The sequence below is a fragment of the Lepisma saccharinum genome, chromosome 16, assembly GCF_977018435.1.
Source record: "Lepisma saccharinum chromosome 16, izLepSacc3.1, whole genome shotgun sequence".
Classification (NCBI taxonomy): domain Eukaryota; kingdom Metazoa; phylum Arthropoda; class Insecta; order Zygentoma; family Lepismatidae; genus Lepisma; species Lepisma saccharinum.
Window position 1 is genome coordinate 48,935,995 of NC_139244.1, and position 25,928 is coordinate 48,961,922.

Here is a 25,928-nt window from a genome sequence, read left to right on the forward strand (position 1 = left end):
CATATGATTCGGTCAAAAGAGATAAATTATATAATATATTAGTAGAGTTTGGAATACCTAAGAAGCTTGTTAGTATGATAAAAGTATGCACCAGTGAAACAGAAAGTATAATTCGTGTGGGTATTAATATGTCTGACAAATTTACAATTCATGATGGGTTAAAACAAGGAGATGCATTATCTCCATTGCTCTTTAATTTTGCCTTAGAATATGCTGTTAGGAAGGTACAAGAAACTAAAGAAGGACTAAAATTAAATGGTGTGACTCAGTTGTTAGCATATGCAGATGATGTAGACTTACTGGGGGATGATGTGAATACAATTAAGAATAATGCTAAAATCAGTGGCGGCTCGTGGTGAACCAAAGTGGAGGGGCGACAGCTCATAAATTTGCTCTACTTGTACTATGAGTTTAATTGATTAATTTCGTATATAACAGCCAACATGATAAGAAATTGATATATTCGTCTTTACCGAATATCATGCTTTGCACGTTTGCACATATTATGATAAATTAATAATTATTTAACAGTAATGCGAAGATTACGAAAGATGGAAGAAGAAATAGAGTTCTAACAGATTTAGTTGTTTGTTTTTTAACTTAACAGAGGGGAAAATTGATAAGCACAATGACGAATATTTACGTGCATTGAACGTGAAAATTTCTAGTAAAAATGTTACACAAAAAACGTTTCCTGTCCAACATGACTAATTGATATATGAAATAGGGCAGCAAAGTAAATATCTCACTGGAAAGGTGATATCTGCGTTACCAGAAGCTCAAGCTCTACAGTAAAAACTTCAAACTTACCAGAAATCTTCTTCAGACATGCTTGTTCACCAGAAATCTTCTTCAGACATGCTTGTTCTAGATTCAAATTCGGTCTAGGCCGGCCTAGGTTTTTATGTTTATTTTATTCATCTAGACTTCTGGGAGAAAAACTTCGCACCAACAAGTTCTCCACATAGCTCATGGCAACAAACGCATAACTACAGCACACTACCGAAAAAGCTTCACTTTTCCATGGAAAACGAAGAAACAACAAGCAAAGAGAATCGAGTATTCTCTTTGTAACAAGTGTCAATGCTATCGTCTTCCCATGCAGTCATTTTATTGCCTCGGGGTTGCCAGACAATTTTGCCAAATTTTCAGAAATTCGTAGTACACAGGTTCCTGTAGCGGCTCTTGGTGAGTTTAGATGACTAGTTTCTAATTTATTTAACAGCCGGCTTGAAAAGAAATTGTGAAACTTTGTCACACTATCAGGTTTTTTTCAAAACGTGCTAATCAAAACATGTAATTAAATCTAATTTTGTGAGTAACACGAAGCTGTAGCCGACTTCCGTGGCTATAAAAAGCCATGGATCCTGGGTTCGAATCCCGGCCTGGACATGGGTGTTCTTTGTGAGTGCACTTCCATCATTTAATTATCACTTATCCTCATCGTCGTGATTACCGAAAAGTAGCAGAAAGCGACGGTAAATAACAAATATCAAGCACCTGTCTGTACTTTTTCAGTTACCGATATTTTCTTTAATCATTGGAAATTACATTATTTATTGCTCTATGGAATACAGAATGATTTCTTTCGACGGTTGGTAATTTTCTTTCTTACGTTAACTTCATTGCTTCTGGCAACTCTTCATTGTTTACCGTTCTCCGGAGAGAGGGCCAGTTTCGCCTAGGGGGTTGGTTTCGGACGACAAACCCTCCGTCCTCCCAGCCCATTCCCAGCCACAGATCCCGCGCGTGTTATTCCGCCAGTTCCCTCGTCTCTTACCCCTCGCGGCAGCGCCTGAAATTGCTCTACGTCTCCTAAGGTGGGAGGACGCCGCCCTGCCAGATTTCTCTCGAAGTTCCGTACTCCCCCGCAAACTTCGCAATTGTCGCGGAAGAATTAATACAGAACCGACTAACCAACGATCTATAAGCAACAGAATATTTGTAATTCAGACAATGTAAAAGATAATATATAAATGTTAAAGTAATGTTTGTTCACTTGTGATTACACACGGCAGTGCGGCGTCCGTATCGTCCTTATGAGCGGCCGCCCCTGGCTAAAATATTTTTCAAACTGCTACAGAGATAGGTTTGGAAGTTAACAAAGAGAAAACTAAATATATGTTTACAGGCCGAAACCAAGTGTTAGGTAATAATCAAAATCTAATTATTGATAACAACTCGTTTGAATCAGTTTCCAAATTCAAATACTTAGGAGTAATATTAACAAATGGAAATTATATTAAAGAGGAAATAAAAAGTAGGCTTAATTCAGGAAATGCATGTTACTTCTCTCTTCATAAACTTTTGTCTTCTCGTTTAATATCTAAGAAACTAAAAGTTAAAATATACAAAACCGTAATTTTGCCTGTAGTATTATATGGATGTGAAACTTGGTCCCTTACATTGAAAGAGGAACATAAATTGAGAGTATTTGAAAATAAGATCCTTAGGAAAATCTTTGGACCTAAAAGGGATGAGGAAACAGGCGAGTGGAGAAGGTTACATAATTTAGAACTACATAATTTGTATTCATGTCCAGATATTATTAGAATAATTAAATCAAGAAGACTTAGGTGGGCAGGCCATGTGGCACGAATGGGAGAAGAAAGAGGAGTTTACAGGATTCTTGTTGGGAAACCTGATGGTAAGAGACCTGTAGGAAGGGCAAGACGAAGATGGAGGGACAACGTTGAGATGGACCTAAGGGAAATCGGTAGGGATGGAAAAGAGTATATAGATCTTGCTCAAGATAGGGAAAGATGGAAGGCCTGTGTTGCTGCAGCCATGAACCTTCGGGTTTAAGAAGGCTAGAGAGTTAGTTAGTTAGTCTTAATGGGAAAATAACTAGTAGCTTATTTCTTCTGTTCATTCTCATGTTAACAGATTTGTTTTCTTGGATAAATAAAATTGAATGTGTAAATTAAAAGGTTTACATGTGCACGAAGCGGAAGAGCAACTCGATCGGGTATCGTGGTGAGACAAGATGACTTGGCACATCGTTTCAACTCGTGAATGAGAATGCATATCTTGTTCCCGATTTGATTTCAAGTTAAAAACACCTGTCTGGTCTTGTTCGCTTATCGATTTCTAAACCATAAATCGGTATCGTTACTCCAATGAGACGAGATTCTCGGACAGTAGATTTTACACAGAGTGTCTCTCATCATCTCACCAACTTTGGAAGGGTTGGCCCTGTTTTCATTGCGATTTTGTAATGTCCTGCTACTTGTGAAACTGATTCACTTCCCACAATTTGAGTCGCCTCTGTGGAGGAGTGGTTAGAACAGTGCGCTAAGAGGAATCCCGGAATTGAGTGTCACTTCAACAATTGTTTTCTGATTCACCCTAATAGCATAGTGGTTAACGATGTCATGTATTAAAATGGTTTCCGTGGCAAAAATTGTTATAAGTCCACTTTTATGCTCCAATAGGCTAATCGGGTCTCCCCGATGGCGTAGTGATAACGTCGCCAGTAATCAAGGGGTACCGTGTTCAATACAAATTGGAGGTTCGGATCCCACTTTAAACTGTAGGTCCAGTCAGTCCCGACTATCCTATCTGCACATAAAGTGGACTTAAACAATAACAACTCAAAATAGGCTAATCGGAATATTGTAATCAAGAGGTCTCTGCCTAACACCTTCCCAAAATTTTCAGAAGACTCCCCTAATATTTTTTACTAACATTTAATTTCTTGTAATTTTAGCGCTAATTTTGTCTGGACATCATAACTGGGTATAGGCTTCCAGGGGCTTGACTTCCGGCGAAGAAACGCAATGGTTTGGCCGAATTTGAAACTACAGGACAAATTTGTTGGCTGTTCTTCGTTGCCCGTCATGGCTTGGGGTTGCGAGCTCTCTCTCTCTCTGCAAACAACACTCGCGAGCTCGCGAGTCGACTCTTTCCTTCGTTCAAAGAGTCGACTCCTTCCCCTCTCATCGTACACGGCACGTTTCAGCCAGCTACACTCAACTAGGGGTAGGGAAAAGGAACAGAGGACCCCCCTCCCTCTCCTCTCCAGTCCCCATTTGCTGCCCGCAGAATCGACTTGCTTTCTTTCAAAAATTCCGGCCGCCAGGCGAGTATACACTTGCGCATGCGCCTTCCTCGCAAAATTTGTGGAAAGGAGAGGGAATAATAGTTGCTTGGCGGGCGGAGGGGTCGTGGCGCACATACGACTCTTTGAACGTGTCGTTCAATTCTGGTGAACGAGTCGTTCACCGCTCACAAGAGAGAGTCGTTACTTTTGAACGACTCGTTCACGAACGACCCATCACTAGCCCATTGCGAGAACCACATTGAAATCGGTAACTACTTTGAATTTTGGCTGGCAACTCTGACAGGATCAGTGTTGCCAAGTTGGCCCTTTTGGGGCCAGAACTGGCCCTTTTGAGTACGTACCCCAAAATTCAGCAAAAGCCCCAAGGGGCTTTTTAGCCCTACAGAGAGAAATCTTGCTACAAATCTAGCCCTTTCAGTAATGAAATGTTTTTTTTTGTTGTTGTTTTTTTGGTATTTCAGTAAACTGCAAAGAAAAAGAAGAATTCACTTAACTGACCTTCCTCTGCACCTGTAAGCTCGTCCTGCGACCCCTCCTGGGGAGCAGGTGGCAAGTGCACATTGTCACTTTATCCCCTTCTTTCTGGTTTTGGTATGCTGTGTAGCCCGAGGCGGATTACGGATAACGTCGATTCCAGAAAATGCGAATCTTTGTTTAGTTGCATTGCATCTGGTCCTTGAAAGTTCACAGAAGTGCGGTGCCGAATCGACGAATCGTTCGTAACAGTGAGGCTCATCCAGGGACTAGTTCGTGCGTGCGGCCGTGTGTGAGTGTGTGAGTGTACGTGTGCATATACAGTGAAGGAGGAATATGCCGAAAATGTGTAATGCTTTTGTGTAATCTACTGCACCACAATTTAAGGGGGAAATAAATTATTTAAGTTAAGAAAATTTAATTAATTGAGCGTATGCCCCTCATCTTGACAGTTGATTAGTTGTGGTTCTTGAGTTTCAGAAATTTTGCCCCAAAACACCCAAGAATTAAGAACCAGATTTTTTTTTCAGTGCGCAGCCGTACCTTTGTAAATCTAGCCCCTTGGATGTGAATTTTAGCTCCATTTTGGGTGCGATTTAGCCCGTTTTTCTCTCGTGCTGTTGGCAACACTGGACAGGATTAACTGTCCTTGGCGTAGTTTGCCGCCATAACAGTGCTAGTAATTTGTTGGAGTGTATGTGTTGCATGGAGAAAAAAACTGTTGAATTTTGCACGGTGAACAATGTTACCTGAAAATCTTGTGTATTCTAACTGTAAAAGACGTGGTTTTGTATAGGTGTTATAATGTTTTGTGAACTGTGAACTAATTTGTGTGGCCAAATGGCATAATTCCATCCATAGACAAGTTAGTGCCAAGTACAAAAGAACAATGGATGCAAATTCATCAACTATATCTCGGGCATGTCGTCTATGTTTAGCCGTGGATGGCGTAAAATTACCAATTTTCGATGAAGAAGGTCAAAAGCGTCAATTCGCATTAAAGATAAGAAGTTGTTTGTCCTTAGAGGTAAGTTTTTTGCAATTTTTTTTTCTCCGAGCGCGGGAATGCACACGTTTATCCGGCTTTGTCTTGAGTTGCCCAAATTGTTCTAATTGCATAAAAAGGTTTTCTAACTAATGCGAATAACAGAATATCAATTGGTAAAAACATTTTCCAAACGTTTTCGATGTAGCTGTACTTAAATTTTTCTCGTGACAGGTTTCGATTATGAGGTTGGACTCGGAACTGTCATGGCGTCCTTAGCCAGAAGCATGGCTGCGAAGCAAATGTAGGTCCTTTAGAAGATCATGAACTTCATCGATTGATTAAACGTATACAATAGAGTGTACGGATGTTCTGGTGTACATATGAAATAACTTTAAAATACTTTTAGAATGTTTAATACAAACGTATAAAACGTGGATTGTGTTGCACATATCCGTGCGTTTCTGATCAGTGAATTTACTGGATAGGGTAGTGGGTTCTTTTTCGATTACCAATATTGGACAGTGATGGGTTTTCTGGTAATTCCAAGTCTAGAATTTTTTACTAAACTTACATTATATAGTTATTGAATCCACTTTTAATTCGAACAAATAGGACCGCATGTGTAAATGAAATAAAATAAAATGTAGTTACTATTTTCACCAGGTGGTGGGTGAAGCTAGCTTTTGAGCTATTTTCACCAGATTTTAAACTGCATGTGTATGAGCTATAACCTGTCCTTCTACACGGATGTGTGTATTCTTTAGTTGAAGTGTACGAAGCTTACATCAGTGTGTGTTTATTGTTGTGCAAGAGCCTAATACTTTTTGTAAAAATACTATATTTCAAACACCTATAATTTCTTAGTTTCGTCAATTTTTGGCATTCATACTTACCTTTCTGAACATCCCTTGACATGCAATGACGATTTTTTCATCAAAGTAATTGCAATTTTTCACATTACGAGTACTTCTTTCTCGTCTTTTCGCTTGCCTGACACACAATATGGGGCGTCGTGCTTGTGTTTTGTCGATTTTCATTTGTTATGCAGTGTTTAAACCTTCGGAACCCAAGAAATACCCATGAACAAAGCTCATCTCATCCTCCCCCCCCCCCTGCATTGTTTTACGGAGAAAATTTTAATGTTTCGTGATGTTATCCCTGAATGGTTTTCGGGGCTATCCGTGCTGGAATCGGTGGGAAATTTAAACTAAAAAAAATATTTTCATTTTAAATTTTTGAGTCCAAATTTCCCACAGATTCCGGGCTCCGCCCCTGGGGTAATTTATCTACCGCCCGCTACCATGGCCCTGCCTCTGCTCCGGCTACCCGGCTTTATAGAGTCCCTGTTAAAGGCATGTTAGAAATTTGCCGGAGTCACCTGCCCCCATATGAGCCCCAACTTTTAAATTTGAAGAAATCAGTTTCCAGGATATGGAAAACTTTGAATTTCACCACACATCCACGACACGTCATATTAGGCATATCCCCACAGCCCATTCCTTCTAACCAGTAGGTTACATTCACTGCCACATTTTCGACATTCTTTTCCTTTCTTCACAATCCCATGTTCAATTAAATTAAAAAAAAAAACCACTGGATCTTTCACACCCGGTACGAATTTCACCACGCATCTACGACACGTCATGTTTCCAACTTACGTTGCAAGCACACACAGTTCGAAACACTGGATACCCAATGAATATTAACAAAACACAATCACGATGCGTGATGACGCACGAAGGTGTACGTGCCATAGGCTATTGTCCGTCGGAGAATTAATTTGCAACAAAGAACATGAATTTCCGCTATGAAACATTCCCACATCACACAAAACACCTTCCCGATGTTAGACAATGCTAATGGAACTTTATGTAAAAATGAAGAAATCTGTCCGAAGCATAGTAAATTAGTACCCATGTTAATAGCAAGCATGCTTTGTAAACATCTAAAAATATGAAGGTACGAGTAAAAATACTTTTAAAATTTGCTGTAATATTTCTCCGAGAAGATCATTCAACAATAAAGCATGAATTGAAGGCAACACACGTAATAAATAATTGACAATAAAATTTAAACAAATTATGATCCGTGGCCAAGACTCTAACCCGTATTACAAAACACAACATGCTCCGAAAGGTCGTGCAGCTAACCACTCCACCAAACTACTGTTTGGAGATTGTCCCATCTGGTAGACTGGATATTCTGGCTGCAAATTTATCAGTTTTTTTAATCATATCTTGTTTAATCTGACAGTGAAGTTGCGAGTGTGGAACTTGGATAGTCCTAATGTGACTTTCAATTATGGATTGGTAGTAGACACACTGTGTTGTAATTAATTATTTTATGCAGATTACAACATGGTCTTGGGGGGTACATTTCTTGTTGCCTATTGAGCCTGGTTTTAAAAAAATAATAATTTCATTCTATGTTTTAAGTTTTTATGAACAAAAAAGTTATCATAAAATTTCAACTTATTGTTGGTAGCTTACCATGCATTTTGAAATGTAGGAACTAGCTCCTTGGCTCATGGACTTTGGCAGCCTGTAATTTTAAAAAAATCTAATCATTGGCATGGTCAGATTATGTGAAAAATCTTCTCAATATTTGGTATTAAGCTACTGGCCATGAACTTGTAATGAAAACACACAGTTCGTGTGGTCTGTAGCTGTGGGGGGTGGGGGTTATTTATGTTTTCACATTGAATTAATATCTTTTGACTGTTGGCATAAGAGTTCTTGTGTTATCCACATATTTTTTACTGCTTTTGTGTATTGTAAAGTGATTTTATTTTATTTCAGGCTGACATAAGTGACCCTTTGCCGCACATAATATGCCATAAGTGTGTGTATAAGTTGGACACATTACATGATTTTCGTGAAACTTCCCGAAAATGTGACACATTTCTACGTGAGAATTTAATTACCACAGAGAGGCCAACCTCCTCTCTTGGTCTAGTTCCGGTAAGTGTGCCATACAATTTTTTTTACTTAATTTTATGAAAATTATTGTTGATGTGTTGATTTTGTCTTTACATAATTTTATGAAAATTAGTGTTGATGTGTTACATATGATAGTTTTAGTATGATTATAAACCTGAATTAATGCTTGAGTACACAAGTCAAACATTATAGAACCTAACTCAAATAAAACTAAAAGTATAAATGATAAATTGGTTTGCATTAGATTGCCATTGAAGTACAGTTGTGTGGTTGAGTTTGTTCTAGGTTCTTTTATGCACAGATAGGCTAATTGGAACCTTACCTACAGTTTAAAGGGGGATCCAAAACACCATCTGCCTCTCCAGGTTACTTTGTCGCCTTGTAATCCAGGGGTTCGATATCCAGCGAAGGCACATGGCACAGTGTTTCGGATTCAACTTTAAACTGTAGGTGCAGTACCGATAAGCCTTGCTGTGCATAAAGTGGACTAAAAACAAAACTCAAACTCTGTGTATTGAAAGTTTTGTGTTTTAAAGAAACATATGTCACAAATACTAAAAATAGGTCCTTGAACAATGAAAAGTACAAGGACGAAATTTTTTATATTTGTTGTGGATAAATTACAGTACAGTTTGATACTGAATATTACCGGCAGTTGAAGAAAAAAAAATGCATGTCAAATACTCTAGGAGAATACTATTAAAAACTAGAAATTACAGCAGTAAGTGTTTATTGGCATTTACCACTTTGTTGCAATTTTATGGATGTATTTGGATTAATACATATATTATTAAATTTGACAAATTATATATTATAAATGCTATGATTGTTATATTTTTTTGCAAAAAAACAACTTTGTTAATCATTAGTCAGTATGTGTCAAGTACTGTGTAAAAGCTCATTGCTGATGCCCGTAACCAACAGTAATTTTCTGTTCAGTTTTCCTTCCTGTTACTAGTTTTACTTTGTTTAGTGGGTCTCTAAGTTTAGTTAAAATGTGGTGTCCTTACACGATGGGTAAATATATGATTTGCCCTAACAACTCGGTCTGGAAAGGTCAGAGAATTTTTGTTTTTATGAAATTGTAGGCATCCTGATGGTGTCATTCCATGTCAAGTGCCCTAACTTCAGATATGGTCCCTGCTTGACTTCTTTAATTTGTGATGAAACTTCTGCACATTGTGCATACCTATCCCTCATGAAGTCCTGTAAAGTTTCAGATTCATTAGTAGTTTGGCTGGTGCACCAGGACTACTACTGTGAAGTTCAATGTTTTAATGCTGCAGCAGATGTGGATATTTTCAGGGCTCTAAAAATTTCAGCCTGGTGACTGTGATATGTACGAAATTTTGATGATTTCTAAGTTCAAATTGCAGTATAGTGTAAGTTAGCAAATTATTTCTTTTTAAAATCAACGTTGTGAACATTCCAGCGTGTCATTAATAATTTCTTACTCTTTGTCCCCGAACACATGATTTCCTGTTTTCTCGAATGATTTAGTGATGCTCAGCTTCTTATACAGTGTGTTTCAAAAGTTGCACAACCCAAACTTTGAAAATGAAGACCGTAAGAGATATTTACACTGGGTTTTCAGCCTAAAAAGTCTCATCCATTCAGATATTTTTCAATGCTTCAAATTATCAGTTTTCTCCATACAGAAAATTTAGATAAATTAATTACTGGCGGAAGACAGCGTTAAAATTTTTCCAGAAATTCACTTTTGAATGAGAAAATACGTAAGAAATTATCAAAGGGTCATAATTAGATGTCTGATACCATGTCAGTCTGTCATTTGTGACCAATATTGGTCATGTGCAACATTTGATGGATTTTTTATTGGCGATTTTATGGGTTGAGTGAAAAAGTGCCATTTTTGACACACATGGCAATGCTAGCAGGTCGAAATATTGTCAACAGACGCACGCCACATGTGCCTAAATATTGGCTATACATTTATGTGAAAAATCATAAACCAAGATTTTGTGCCGAAATTGGACTCTTGAGAGAATCCTAGTCTGCCTCTGGGTACACTGAATTCTCTTCTCTCACTTTCAATGCTCCTATGCCTGTTCTTTTAATTGATTCAGCATGGCTTATTCTTTGGAGCAGCACGTGTGCACTGCTGAAGAGTATTTTACAACTCATTTCTTACACTCATGTGCAAGAGGTTTTCCAAGAAAAATTCCCTGCTTCTGCTGTACCTCACAAAGCAACTGTTTTACGACTAGTCAAACATCAACAAATGATCCCACAAATTGTTAAGACTTAGTATTATTCTTGAAGATTAGACACACACAGGAGATGTACTACGTAGAAATTTTCAGCAAAAATGCAGGCTCGACCAGGACTCGAACCTGGGTCTCTGGTGTACCTTAAGATTTCTCTAACCACTGAGCCGCCTGATTTCTCGCTGTCCCTGTTTCTGCCTGAGTTACCACAACGGGATCTGTTGCCTTTGAAACACAGTAGACTTCGACATTGCCTGGTTCCTCCCAGTGTAGTGATGTTAATGCATTTTTCGCTGAAGAGTTCTACGTAGTAAATTTCCTGTGTGTGCCTGATCTTCAATAATTAACATCTCTACGGTTGGAGGAACCAGGCAACTGATCCCGTTGCGGTAGCACTGGCAGAGAAGATTCCACACAGGTAAAACAGCGACAGCAAAAAATCGGCTGAGGCCAAACCGGCTCAGTGGTTAGAGCAATGGCACAGTGTATCAGAGACCAGTGTTCGAGTCCTGGTCGAACCTGCATTTTTTGCTGAAAATTTCTACTTTAGTATATATTGTTGAAAATCAATTCTCAGATGTTTTCAGCAAATTAACAATATTTTTTAAAATTGTAATTGCTTTTATTTGGATACATGCTAACATAAATTTATTAACCCAGAGATAGCATAGCGTACATGATTAGTGCAGAAAACCTGGTGTAAATACCTTTTAACAGTTTTCATGATATACATTTTCAAAGTTTGGGTTGTGCGACTTTTGAAACACACTGTACTATGCACAATTGAAGAAAATTTGCCCCAAACTTGAGCAAGTTGTAACGGCTGAATAAATTACTTTCAGAAGCTGGCTTTTCTCAAGATTACAAAATTCCAAAAAAAAAGAAATAAATTTTTGTGCCAAGAAGCCATGAATCCAACTAAGATAAGCTACGCGATGTGATCTTAACATTCAATTTATTACTTCATACAATATTCGATTAAAAGTGCCAGAGTGGCTTTCCGAAATAAAGGCTTAACTGGTAACATCATGAATAACTATGCAATACATTCTGATATGTGGCCAGTTCAACCATATTGCTGCAGATTCTAAAATTTGGCTAGCAACAAGTTCAAAAATTGTTAGTGGCACATTTAATATTTGGATGTAATGATGATGATATGCATGATAGAGAAAACACAAATTAATTTTAAAAAAACGTGTCATACAACGTTCATTATCTGGACTACATACTATCTGGTCTATAAATGGCTTAAATTCTGTAGAAACATGTATACCTGAAAAATTGAAGGGCGATTAATGACAGTTTAATGTTTTCATGTGTCATGCAAACACAAACATTTTGAGGTATATTTCGTAAAAGAAACACAAACTTGGGCCTGCAATCATCAAAAGTGGAGGAACTTATTTTTATCTTAGCATGCTTGAAAGCAAAATATTACATATGCTTTCTGAAGGGTTGTAATCTATTCTGATATTTTGTTTTCACTCCACCTTCACGCACAGTTACAGTCTCTTGTTCCAGGGACTTGCCAAGAGATTTCATCTGGGGAGTAAAGTTCTTTTATAACATTTCTAGTTTCTGATTATGTTTGGGCACTTGAGAGAACTTTAGAGGTATTACTAGAGGCACATATTTTTGGTAAATAAAAAGGCAAAATTTCGGTACAAAAACTGGGTCAATTTCGGGTTCAAACGCGGTAAATAAAAGAAAATATCGGTGTTATAGCGGTGAAAAAAATGGATGAAAAGTGGTATATAAAAAGACATATTAGTTTTAAAATTGTGAAAATAATCCTAAATTTGATTTAAAAACTACACTTATTCCACAGAATTAACATTTCACTTCTAATAGCACATTTATGTAGTTATCAGAGTATTAAGTTTATTTTTGTGTAAAGGAGTCCATTTTTGCTTCTCTAATATTAACAGCAGAATTAATCAATTTTCCGGGAATTGCATAACTCTCAGGATAATTCAGACCTCGGAAGGTGTCGCGTCGGTGAATAAACCCTGAATTTCGTGTTTAAGAGTTAATTTCGCTTTTTGCAGTTCATTTCGCATTATTTCGTGACAAAATATGGTCACAAAATGCACCTCACACCTTTCAAAAACATGAAAAATTAACACTACAATGTGTTTTTTCAAATTTCGTTTTTTCGTCAAAAACGAAATATTCATGCCCCTAGGTATTACCAATCTTTAGTCATTCATTCCTTGCAAAATCGACTATAAGAGCTCGTCTCTTTCTGGGAGAAGCAGATGATGCACGGTTTTTTGCTTTCCCAAATTATTGACGTGAAGAATACACTTTTGTCTGTGTTTCAATGACAGATGTTGTTGGTGTTTCAGGAGGAACAGTGGCAGTAGTTTCTCTTTTCCTCTGTCTTTCCTTCCGTTTGCATTTACGGTTTTTCTTCTTAACCTGCCGTTTACCTCTCACTAAGTGCACTTCTTTTTATTTTTTGTCTTTCAGCGTCTTTTCTCTCTACTTCATAACAAGCCTTTTTTTTTTTCATATGCTGTCTATAATTCCACTGCTTCTCAGCATTGCTTAATCTTAGCATCTCTAAACAAAAGAAAATATATTTAAGTATGATTTTTACAACAAAAAATGTTTTATAATATAACTAACATTATTTTATAACTTTATAAAAATCATTTTGAGTTATAAAAGTTCAAGCAGGACTATCAGAGCATGTATGAAAGTTTTTTAATATTTTATATAACTTCTCCTTATGTCAGACCAGTGTCAGTCCATTACCTACCCATAATACCCTAATGCCTTAAGATATAACTGAAATTTTTTGTCTGGGTAAACCTAACACAGGATATAAAATTTTATGAAATTGTCACTTTGGATTTTCTTTTTCAAATAGTTTGGTAACGGACTGATACTACTGCTTAACAAAGTTTAGCGTGCATTACTTCTTCATACGTGATATTTTTAGTATACAGTTTCTGTGCAAAATAATGTTATTTTTATGCACATTCTAGTAATATAATTAACTTTCAGGTAGATCGTTTCTGAATGATTTTATAGGTGTTGAAGTAAAACAATTATTTATACAATGCGAGCTCAGACTAGCAGTACAGTCATATTTTTTTATATTGCTGCTGCAAAAATTAGTTACATAAGGAGATAACTACGAGGGCTGTTGGGAAAGTTCTCGTCTATGGTGGGCAAACAAGAAAACCAATGAACTGAGGGGGGAAAAGTTATTATTTTTCAATGTAGTCACCTTCCAGTTGTGCACATCGTCTCCATTTTGTTCCAAGTGAGTCAATGCCTTCAGAATAAAAAGATTTATCTTTGGCTGCAAAGAACTGAATCACAGCATCCATTACCTGCTTGTTGCTTGAAAATCGCTGTCCCCTGAGGTATTTTTTGAAATTACGAAACAGATAATAATCACTTGGGGCTAGGTCAGGACTGTAGGGTGGGTGGAAAAGTTGAGTCATTCCCTGTTCTGTGATAGCAACCTGTGCAAGATGGGATGTGTGTGGAGCCGCATTGTCATGAAGAATCAGAATTCGACGATTTGCACCTCCGCGTCGTTTATTCTGAACTGCTCGACGTAAATCTTCCAAGTGTTTTTTTTGTAAGTAGTCCCTGTGATGGTATGTCCCTTTGGTAGAGGTTCAAGCAAAAGAATTCCTTCCCTGTCCCAGAAAACAGTTGCCATAGCCTTGCCAGCAGATTTTTTTGCCCTGAATTTTTTTGGAGTTGGTGACCCCTGATGCTTCCACTGCATGGACGCTTGTTTAGATTCTGGGTCATACCAGTGAGCCCATGTTTCATCCCCTGTCACTACATGCTGGTAGAAGTATTTATCTCCTTCCATAAAATCCAAATTTTCCTGACACATTTGCACTTGAGTTTGCTTCTGAAAAACGTTGTGAGGAACCCATCTGGAACAGACCTTTGTGAGCCGAAGGTGTTGGTGTAGAATTTCCCAAACACTATGAATATCAATCCTTACTTCCTCCGCTATCTCTCTGATCTTTTTTCTTCGATCGGACATTACCAATTTTTGTACAATTTCCACGACCTCAGGTGGAGTTGCTGTTTTTGTTCGACCACTCCTAGGCTCATCTTCGACGTTTGTTTTACCACACTTAAATGAGCTTATCCATCGTGTTACCTGTCTATGCGACAGTGCATCATCACCATACACTTCCACCAAGTTTTGATGAATTTCATTAACACCGACGCCCTTACGAAAAAAAAAAAACTAATCACATGTCTCTGTTCTAAATTAGTGTTTTCTGGGTTTTCCTCAACTTGTGCACTTGTGGAGGCTCTGGTGACCCGGTCACTTGACATTTTTGCTTGAAATCTTGTACACCTTCCTAAATATGCTTGTCCTTTATGGCTAGGTTGCTTGCATTTACCTAGAAAAGAAAATAGAGTTAATTAGACATGACTTTCCCAACACCCCTCGTATACTACATTAATATACATGAAGTTTTCTTTCTAACAAGGTATAATACATGTTACTTGGTTACACTTTGATTTTCACATTCCAGGTTGACAATTTTCTGAAATTGCTCATCATGTAAATGACTGGTAGCAGAATTTATTGCTAATGCAACTGAACTGATTTTTTCTGATATAAGAATTCATGTTAGAGTTCATAAAAATATTTTAAAACATTCTTGTTCTTAAGTTATTTTTCTTCCTTTTCTTGCAGTCATGAAAGCTTTTGCTTCTTTAGAAGTTTATTGTTGTTATTATACCGGGTGGCCCAAAAGTTCCGGAACGGTCACATATCGTGAGAAATACATATCGAATAGGAAAATGAAAAAAATACGTGTTTAATAAATGAAAGAAATCTATTCAATGATATCACACTTGATTCCTCACCCCTACCCCCCTTCCATATACTCTATTGATAAGTCTTGACGTGCAGATCCGAATCTGCAATCGCTTTCATTCTAGCTCAATTAGAGTCCCTTTGATTTTTTATTTTGAAATCTCCATATTTCCGTTCCTAATTGAGCTAGGAGGATGGTTGATAGCTTGTTGGACTCTGAAGTCCTCATTCTGATTCTGCAATACAAAATGGGGGTTTCCATTTAAAATTTCACTGTTGCCCCCTGCCCCACCCCCGGGGGGATCCTGTATGATGATATTGAATAGCTTTCTTTCACTTATTAAACACACATTTTTTCGTTTTCCTATTAGATGTGTATTTCTCACGATATGTGACAGTTCCGGAACTTTTGTACCAGCCGGTATATGATCAAGTTTCTGCTTTATATGGATGTGAATTTCTCTGTGTATAAGATAATTATTTCTCTTGTTTGTAAACTGAATGTTCTACAATTTTTTTTTTTAATATGTAGATTGTGAAAACTGAGCGTGACGATGGTGCTGTTGACTATGAACCAGCAGCGAAGAGGATCAACACATCAGAAGGCAATGATAACAGGTTAGTTGTGAAGTACAGTTTTTTTCTTTTGTTTTGCTCCTTAATAGCATATTAGATTGTCATTATCAACATGTTGTATGCCTGTTTATAACCCCATGCACTTCTAATTCACATGTATCCCCAGTAACTCATGGGATCTTCCAATGATTCTGCATTTCAAAATTACTTTTCAGCATATATTGTGGAGGATTGATTCAGGTGTAGAATGTAATATTTTACATATATGAATGTTTTTAAACATTCATGTGTATAACAGTTACCAGTAGCAATAGGTTTTTGAGATCAACCAACTCGTGTGAAGTTAGATTGTGTTAGGCAGAAAAGGAGTTAGTGAATAAGTAGTTTCTGTGAAAACCTTGTCTCAGACAGTTGAAAAATATATATAGTCATTCCCATGTCAAATCTGTGGCTGTGCAATATTTTGATAGTCTGAAGTACCAATTTAAAAAATATTGATCTATATATATTTTTCTTATCGATGTTGATAATATGAATATTAGTTTTTCTTGTATGTACGCATTGCTTGCATTGTAGAATTTTTTTCCTGTAGTTTACGGTTATTACAAGCATAAGAAAACAGTTTTTTTTCGTTGTGACGTATCAGGAGAACACACGCTCCCTTCATCACATTTATTTTCATTTTGACTAAAGATACAGTTATAACAATGGTTAGCAATTTTTTGAACAAAAAGAATCTTATATAATGGATGTTGTCAATGTTACATTGTTGTAATATAGCAACTTAACGTCACAACGAAAAACTGTTTTCTTATGCTTGTAATAAACTACAAAAAACTACAGAAAAATAATATCAATATTTATGGTGAATATTACATATATCACGAGGAAGCTAACAAGCAAATTAAAACTAAGTTGATCAGAGACACAAAAGACTCCTGTAGAAAGAGGCTATTATGAGAAGAGATGAAATACAAATGATGGGGTAGTGGCGTATTGAAAGGAAACTATTCTATTTGAACACTAAATTAGTAAGTAAAATACTACAGGGTTTCACTGGAGTAAGAGTACCTTGTGTACATATTGAGGGTTTATGATCTCAAGATGGGGTTGTTTTAGTTTCAAGCATTTGATGTTTTCTTTAGGGCTAACCTATTTGCAGAATGGTCAACACAGTGGGCTATGGACACCAGGGGTTCTGTGTTCAAATTCCAACCTGTGCATGGAGTTCTTTGTGAATGTCCCTTCATACTCATGGTAGCGATTAGCCAAAAATGGCAGGAAAGCGATGCTAAATAACAAGAATCAAACATTTTCTTTAGGGATACTGACCAAAGGGAGGGGAAAGTGCAATTTCACATTTTTCAGTTTTCTATATTAATAGTAGAGAGAGAGATAACTAAATATATTGAGTAGATTTACTCCTTGTATATATTTTACAGGGTTTGGCTGAATAATCTGAAGGCAAGGTTAGAATTTGTAATTTAAAATCAAGTGCAATTGGTTTCCTATGAAGTCTTAAGTGTAAGTTTTAAGATTCGGTAAACATGGAAAACAATTTAGAGATACAGTATACAATCATTTTTATTTTTTTTGCAAACTATATATTACCAAATCTGTGTGGTTTTTTTTGCCAGTTTTGTACCTATGCACCTTCAAGAAATTTGTGGGGTGGTAGAATTAGGCATGGCTGGCATAGATAGATGATGGAAAATTAGGCAATTGAATTTCATAGTATGTGTCAGTTTACTTTTGTCCATAAAGAAGCTGTGAAAGTAGATTACTCCAATGTTGTCTGATGTGTGTGTGATTTTGTATTTTGTTCCCAAATTTATCAGTCATAAGCCAAAGTGAGGTTCTGTGTTTTTCTTTTTGTAACAGTTTTTCCACAGATACTAACTGTGCAACTGTAAATTAGGCTTTGTACATCGTGACCACAAACAAAAAAAAAACTTGTGCATGTTCCCCTTAATCCGTTCATCTTGGGCCATAAGGAAGGATGCCTGCCTACCCCTCTCCACCACCTGAGAGTACAATGCACATCATGATTCTGCGCAAGTCTTTTTGTCTGTGGTCCCACTATAATTGAGATTTATTGTTGGCTGTGCTATCTTGCAAGTGTTCATATGCGTTATTTGTGTAATTACTAAGTAAATGCACATAAGGAAATTTTTGTTGATGGTAAAGCGATCATTGCGTTCAGTATGAGACGAGCTAATCATATCGGATTAATTTTATGTTACGAGCATTCCTTTTCTGAGTTCAGAGTCTTGTCAGGATTGGCAGTGCATTCACTGACAACTTGGGGCAAGCGAGAAGTAATGTTGTTTGAAGAATCGAAGGTCTGATGAGCAGTAGCAGCTAAGCTTGGCTGTGAGGACAAAGATTAGTTCCATCACTGTGGAAGCATACAGTGGTAAGTGAAACATTCTTTTTGCTATATACACAGGAGACTGGATAAATAGTTGATTACTTTAGAAGGCAGTGTTTACGTGAAGCTGCATGTTAATCTCTATGCAGCAGCAAGAAAAGTTCTGTTGTTATAAGCTGTGCTTGTACTTTTTTTTGCATGTGTTAAATTTAATACTTGGAGCAATCAAGGACCTATAAAAGATAGGCTGATTTTTTTTTTGTAGTGTCACACTTAGTAGTAAATCATTAATTGTATTGTGAACTTTGTTGATAAGTTCAGATATTTTTATGATAATCAAATTGTTAGCTTCGTCTGGCCATTTTTCATTATTATGAGATTCCGAAGTAGTTAAATTAAAATATTCAGAATTTGACAAACAAGTAGTCTTCATGCTTTGTCTCAAATGACTTTCCTGCTAATGGAGGACATTCGTTGTAATAGAAATCTTTAAAAGAAGACTATGTGAATGAAAGAAAACATGTAAGGAAGTATTTTCTGAGAATGTTTTTAATGTGCCTTGAACTTACTCTCACAGAATGGTTGTCTTCTTTTTCCTGCTTAATAATTACCAAGTATTTGCAAGACCTGTTCTGTAATTCTTAGATTAAAATGCTGGTCAATTCTTATAGCAAGTTTGAAGGTGCTAAATGCATCATTCAGTATTTCCAGAATTTAGCATATTCTTTTTTAGAAGATATATAACATAATTTGCTGACTTGAAGCAGGTTTTTGTTTATACTTCTGTACATTTATCTAAGTTGAGGCACTCTTAGTGGTTAGGTGCTCTGTTAATTGACACACAGTGCTATGTTTATTGCATATATTTAATTTGACTCGACTCTCATAAATATAGGTTGTTTTTAAAGCATCATATTTATAATAACACTTGTAATGTGTTATGTGGAAGTTCATCGATACAGTAATAAGTATGATATTTGAGCTTGTCCTGCACAGCTACATACATTAAAGTAGAAAGGGGGTGCAGTGAAGTTCTTGGCAACAGTAAACTCTCTTAGCATTCAAATTATAGCCACCTTTAGAAATGAGTAGTTATAAGTCTTAAGTATTTAGGGATTTGCATGTTAGGATAGGATAAAATGAGGATAATAGCTCTTATCACTGAGAAATGGGGAAGCAGGATATATATTTGGATTCCACAAGTATTTTGCATTCTGTGAATAGTGGTCTAGACATTTCCATGTTTTGAGAGTCCTAATTTATTACTACAGACTGAAGCTCTCGCTAGAAAACATTGATAGCATTTACAATTATATTTGATAATCTTTGTTGTTTTCTATTTCAATTCTGATGAGCTTATTAAAAGAACATTTCTTGAGAATCTGTTACTGCAGGCTACTACTCCTTCCTTGTACTTGCCATTGTTGTAGTTCTTTGTGGGGACTTCAAAATTAAAATAAGTTTGTTTTAGATAATGTGGAAATGGTACGCTTCATAATTTAATGCCATTTGAAAACTCTGGTCAACTATTTATCAAGTCAGCCTGTTTATTTAGTTTGTAAGTGGTCTGATGGTCTAATGAAAATTACCTTTTTTGTGTATTTGATATAAGAGGACTATGGCTAAGAAACTTCATTACTACTTCTAGTGGCACTACTTTTCGAATGTCATTCTTGTGTTTTGAAGCAAAACACTTTTGAGCTGTCTATGTACAAGGAACTGTGATTCATGAGCAATTTATATTTGCTGAATGGATATTTAAATATTTTGTTGTACTTGAATAGAAAAAAAATATTTTCCATAGAGACAGTTATTTTGGATTCTTGCAAGTCTAGAGTTGGCATTGTCCAAAAGTAATTTGCGAGAAGTAAATTTGCCAAGTACTTAGCGGATGTCAACACATCTTACAATATTGTGTGTATGTGTTTTTGTGTGTGCGCCTTTGTCAATTATAGTATCTTTGTTTATTGAATGCCATAAGCACAGAGCATTCTTGTTGCTGCATATTTTTGAAAGAAATATTAGTGGTGGAATTAATCCAGTCTGATCTGCTGCAAAAATCCTCTAGAATATGTGCCAAATCACAAAAGACTAGAGAAATTAATGCAGAAAAGTCAGTGATATACATTATCAAACAGTACAAATTTTAACTGTAAATTTATAGCTTCTGTAGCATGATGGATGGGAAAAATGTTTTGGAAACTAGAATATTCTCAATGGCTGTAAATACAAACTCATTTTTGTTATTTCTTATATCCACTGTTGAAGAAGCTAGAGAAAATGTAAATATTAAAAGCTTTAATTTGTTCTGTTGAATGGCACATATTATTTTTCTTACTTTGTTCCACATTGTCAAAATTTGAAAAAATAATATTTAGTAGAAAATGAACACAGCCAAAAAAGAAAATATAATTTATGGAATGACTGACATAGACAATGGATGATATTTATTTTTGGAAAGCTCCTATCATAATCTCTGCATTCCTATGCTCATTGATACCTCAAGTAAGCTGTGTTTCATTGTTCAAGTAAGCTGTGTTTCATTGTTCAGAAATAAATAGGCTATGGTTTAAGGAACCATTTGATATAGAGCTAGTATTGCATTATTTTATTAATTCTATGTCTTCTCACAGCACTTGAAGCATTTGGATTCTTTCTCTTGCCTTGCATGCATTCCTATGCTTTTTCTGTGCATGTACCTGCCCACCCTCTCTCTTCCTGTGGGTTTACTTTGAAACACCCAACTAGAAAATCAGAACTATTTGGAAACAAATTGGGAGAACATGGGCTAGTCTGGTTCATATTACTCTAACTAGAATTAAACTAAAGTAGTGGTTGCTACACAAAATGATGTGTGTTGGGAGGGAGGCAAGAGTGTAGGGACTGAATTGATTTCATAGACTTTTTCATAATTTTCCCATTTTTTATGTGCTGATTATAATACGAGTAGACTTTACATTAATAATAATTTTGATTACTTCCCTGTTGCTTTTGTTCCTATAAACCAACCCTGATATAAATTGTTTGAGATTTCTATCAAATAGATTAGGTAGTAGTTTTTGTTTTTAAGGAATCAACATGAAAGCCAAAGAATCTGACCACAGTTTGTAGTTATAGGTAGAGACACACATTTATGGTGAATAAAAAAAAAAGAATTTGGTACAAAAACTGAGCATATTTCAGGATCAAAAGCTGTTATATAATATTGCATTTAGGTGTTAAAATGGTGAATAAAAACCTAAATTTGATAGAAAAACTATACTTGTTACACTAAACAAACATTTCACTTCTAATAGCACATTTATATTGTTATCCAATAACTATAAAGCCCCAATGCCACCACTGACTGACTGACTCACTGACACAAATGTTCTCCATGAATGAAGCCCTGGTGCCAAAAAATGCCTGATTATGACCCCCCTTGAAATCGCCCCACAAGGCAATTGAGCGATTTTTTAATTTTCTCTGTCTTGTGGTACGATTTCTTGGGGGGTCGTAATTGGGCATTTTTTGGCTCCGGGGCTTCCTTCATGGAGAACAGTGAGTCAGTGGTGGGATTGGGGCTTTATATATATTGAAGTCGCGTATTTGGCCACGTTGTGGACGCAATGATGTTATAGATGGTGTTCCTCAATGACTGTATGTTGTATTGGATGAAGGGGAACAAGTGTATAAGTTCGCTAATTTGAAAAGTTTAGAAATCAACTTTATGTATGTACTCTAATATTATACAAATATTCAACACACAGTCTATTTTCATAATAATAACTGGGTAAATATTGTCCATTACAAAATAGTTACATATTTCATATAAACAAATTGAATAGTGACACTTTTTTAAAGGGTGGAAGTGCCCTTTTTCATCTCCTTAGCAACCCGTTGCCACTGGCACTTTTTTTCAGCACACATTGTTTGCTTCATTCTTCATTGTCTAGCTACATTATATTTCTCACAAATTAATAATGTACAGATGAATGAACCCCTAGTTTTGAAAAGGTGCCTCAAACAAGGGTGACATCTACATAATAAGATTCAGCCCAGATACAATTACATATATGTACGAGGGTGAATCAAATATGAACAAGCCTTGTGAGGAAAAACAAAATTTATTGAAGCTGGCAATCAACGTGAACTCTTGTCATCTTTTTGCGCAACATTCAGCAGCTTGGGAACTCACCGAGCTGTGATTTTGTGGAAGCCCAAGTGCTTTGAGATGATTGATTGGACACTTCCATAGCTCACACCAAGTTCTGCCGCAATATACTTCACAGTGACTCGGTGATCCTGTTCGACAAGCTCACGAACAGGAACCATGTTGTCATTCGTCACACTGGTGCGAGGACGATGGGGTGCACTTCATTTGCAACACGTTCAAGGCCTTGCTGGAATTTCTTTACACCACACCTTCACTCTTGCCCACGAGAGGGTACCATTCCCAAACTGGGCCTGCAGTTACTGGTAAATTTCGGCCGGTTTGACGTTTTTCCTTGGGTGAGGAACTTGATGATTATGCATTGTGCAACAGACACTCTGCTCACACATCGTGAGAACTACTAAACGAAGCATGAGACACGCCGGCTGTTCTGGTTCCTGACTCAGGACAGCCCCACCTTTCGGCTGCACATGCCCAATCACACCCTGCTACCCATTCTGTCGCTTAGCCAATCAAGGCTCATTCATATTTGATTCACCCTCGTATATTATACTCAATGCGAAAATATCTACATCATGCTTGTTTCAACTAACTGTTTAGAGTCATGATAACAAACGGTTCTTTAGAGCTTGCCGTGCTTTGTCGTTGTCCATGGAAACTAATGTTGCTAGGGAACTTAGAGAAAGTTTATTTTCACCCAGAAAACTGCTGTAAGGGAGTTACGCTAGACTTATCGAATTTCAAAATACGAGTCAGAATTTATTACAGAGGAGAGGCAGGGGATGACTGAAAACAATTATTTTTCAGTTACTTCTAAAAATGTGAAAATGACAAGAAACGTAAAATATTGCTTTTCCAATTTAGTGTCCCTATTGAATCAGTTTACATAACATATCCAACTACTATCTTGAAATGGTTTTTACTTAAAGAAGTAAACAATTTTGAATATTTAGTATATTTGTACCATATTAGAGCCCGAACACACACACAGTTATGTTCAAAACTTTTCAAATAAACGAACCACGTTGGCGAGCACGCGAGACTTGTGTGTATTTAATTTGTTTATATGAAATATCTAACTATTTTGAAACTGACTATATTTACCCAGTTTATTATTATGAAAATAGACAATAATATGTAGAATATTTGTACAATATTAGAGTACATACACACACAAGCGAACTTATACACTTGTTTCCCTTCATCCAATACAACATGCACGCATCTTCAAAATCAATAAGATCATTGAGGAACCCTATCTATAACATGATTGTGCCCAAGACGTGGCCGAAGGTCACGCATGTGAGCACGTCGATATTGCGCGAGTCCAATATATATAGCCCCAATCTCACCACTGGCTCACTGGCATAAATGTTCTCCATGAAGGGAGCCCCTGAGGTCAAAAAATGTCTGTTTATGACCCCCCCCCCATGAAATCATCCCAAAAGACAGAGAAAATTAGAAAAAATAACTCACTTGGCCCTTTTTTCACGTGCCTAGCAATCGTTTCCACGGGTATTTTTTTGCAGCACATATTGTTTCCTCGAATTCTTAATTGTCTAATAGCTAAATTATATTTCTCACAGATCACACACAGATGAATGAACTCCTGGTTTTTGAGAACATGCCTCAAAACAAGGGTGACATCTACATAAGAAGATAATTCAGTCCAGATACAATTACATATACATCGTTATACTCAATACAATACATCGTTCTTGTTTTAGCTAAATGTTTAGGGGGTATAATAACAAGCAATTCTTTAGAGTTTGCCATGCTTGTTGTTGACCATGGTAACGGATGTTGCTAGGGAACTTCAAGAAAGTTTATTTATTTATTTTAAACCCAAAACAAAAGTGTGCGAGTCAGAGTATAAAGTTTATTCCTGTGTAAAGTAGTCCATCTTTGCTTCTCAAATATTTAAAGCGGAAATAAACATTTTTTTGTGAAATGCATAACTTGCAGGATAATTCAGACCTCGGAAGGTGTCTCGTCAGTAAATAAAGTCTAAATTTCATGTTTAAAAGTTTTTCATTTTGTGACATAGCATGGTCGCAACATCACTTCACACCTTCCAACATAATGAAAAATTATCATTACAATGTGTTATTTCACATTTCGTGTTTTCGTCAAAAACTAAATATGCATGCCCCTAATTATAGGGTTAGGTGAGCCATGGTTATTCTACCACTAGGGCATCTCACTACTGCATGGTAAGCTTTGTTTTAAACCATAGGGGATGGGGGGGGGGGGTGATATCTGGTGAGAATATTTACATTACTAATAATATCCCTGCATAAGCAACTCTGGCACCCACCCAGATCATTATTGGGTACCTAAGGATATCCTTGGAGGGTAAATTCAGAATGTGGTGCAGAGCACATCAACCTTTGTGTAGAAGAGATCAAGAATGTGTGATCCCTGTATGCCACCATGGCATGGTGAAATGCTCAAGGGAGAACTTCACCTGCTGTGGGTTAAGTACTTTTGCATGTTAGCACTGTAAATGTGTGAGTGCATATTTTTGTAATCTGTGTGGAGGTTGCACCACAGCATTATACACGACATTTTACATCATTGAATTTACTGCAAATAAATGGCAGCTTTTTTTTTTAAATACAATCAGTATGTTCCACTTACTTCTTTACTTTATTTACTAGCAAAAGAATTGAAACTCTCACAAAGCAGTAAGAACAATAAATTTCTTGTTTTCCAGTATCCATTACAAATTATTTGAATTTTCTTAAAGTTCACTGTTTTTTACACTAATGTCCTCTTTCCTTTCTTTACTTACGTAAAAATGTTTAATGTTGCTTGCAATAAAATTCTAATCGACTATGAATTGTGTTGCTCTCATATTTCATGATTGGTTGAACATTTTTAATGTCTGTCTCACAATTTTGTCTCTGATGGTTCTGTGTTGGTCTTGGTCTGGCCGTATGTTTATTACAACTAATCTGATCCAACCTAATATTGTTACATATTTTATGTTCAATATTAGCTTTTGAAGTTTGCAGACTTGACACGGATTTTTGAATATGGGTGACATGATTTTCTGTTAGAATTGTCTAGGCTCAAAGACAGTTTTTCAGGTTGTTCTGGAGAAAACTCCCTACATCAAATGACTTTTTTTTCTCAGATTTCTTATCTGTGAGCACTGTCTATTGTCCTTTTTTTGTGTGTAATTCTTGTCACTTGTATGTGCTGAAGTTTGCAGTTGATAGTTCGGTTTTACTAGATACCACTTGTGCTCCATTTGTCTGAAGGTCATTCAGTCGCTGTGATCCTTCTTTCCTTTTTCTTGAAAGCTGTCATTGCAA

The 25,928-nt window shown here is 36.5% G+C and overlaps 1 protein-coding gene across 9 annotated transcripts in view; it reads left to right on the top strand.

Annotated features, from left to right (window-relative positions):
* The first annotated feature begins 5,190 nt into the window (after window positions 1-5,190).
* LOC146000476 (uncharacterized) overlaps window positions 5,191-25,928 on the top strand; it is a 234,248-nt gene continuing 213,510 nt past the window's right edge. For all 9 annotated transcript variants that reach the window (XM_083138146.1, XM_083138147.1, XM_083138151.1 and 6 more), the window contains exons 1-3: window positions 5,191-5,564; window positions 8,324-8,485; window positions 16,041-16,126. In XM_083138146.1, the coding sequence (XP_082994272.1) occupies window positions 5,427-5,564; window positions 8,324-8,485; window positions 16,041-16,126 (386 nt within the window). In that variant the 5' untranslated portion in view covers window positions 5,191-5,426. The remainder of the gene's footprint in view (window positions 5,565-8,323; window positions 8,486-16,040; window positions 16,127-25,928) is intronic.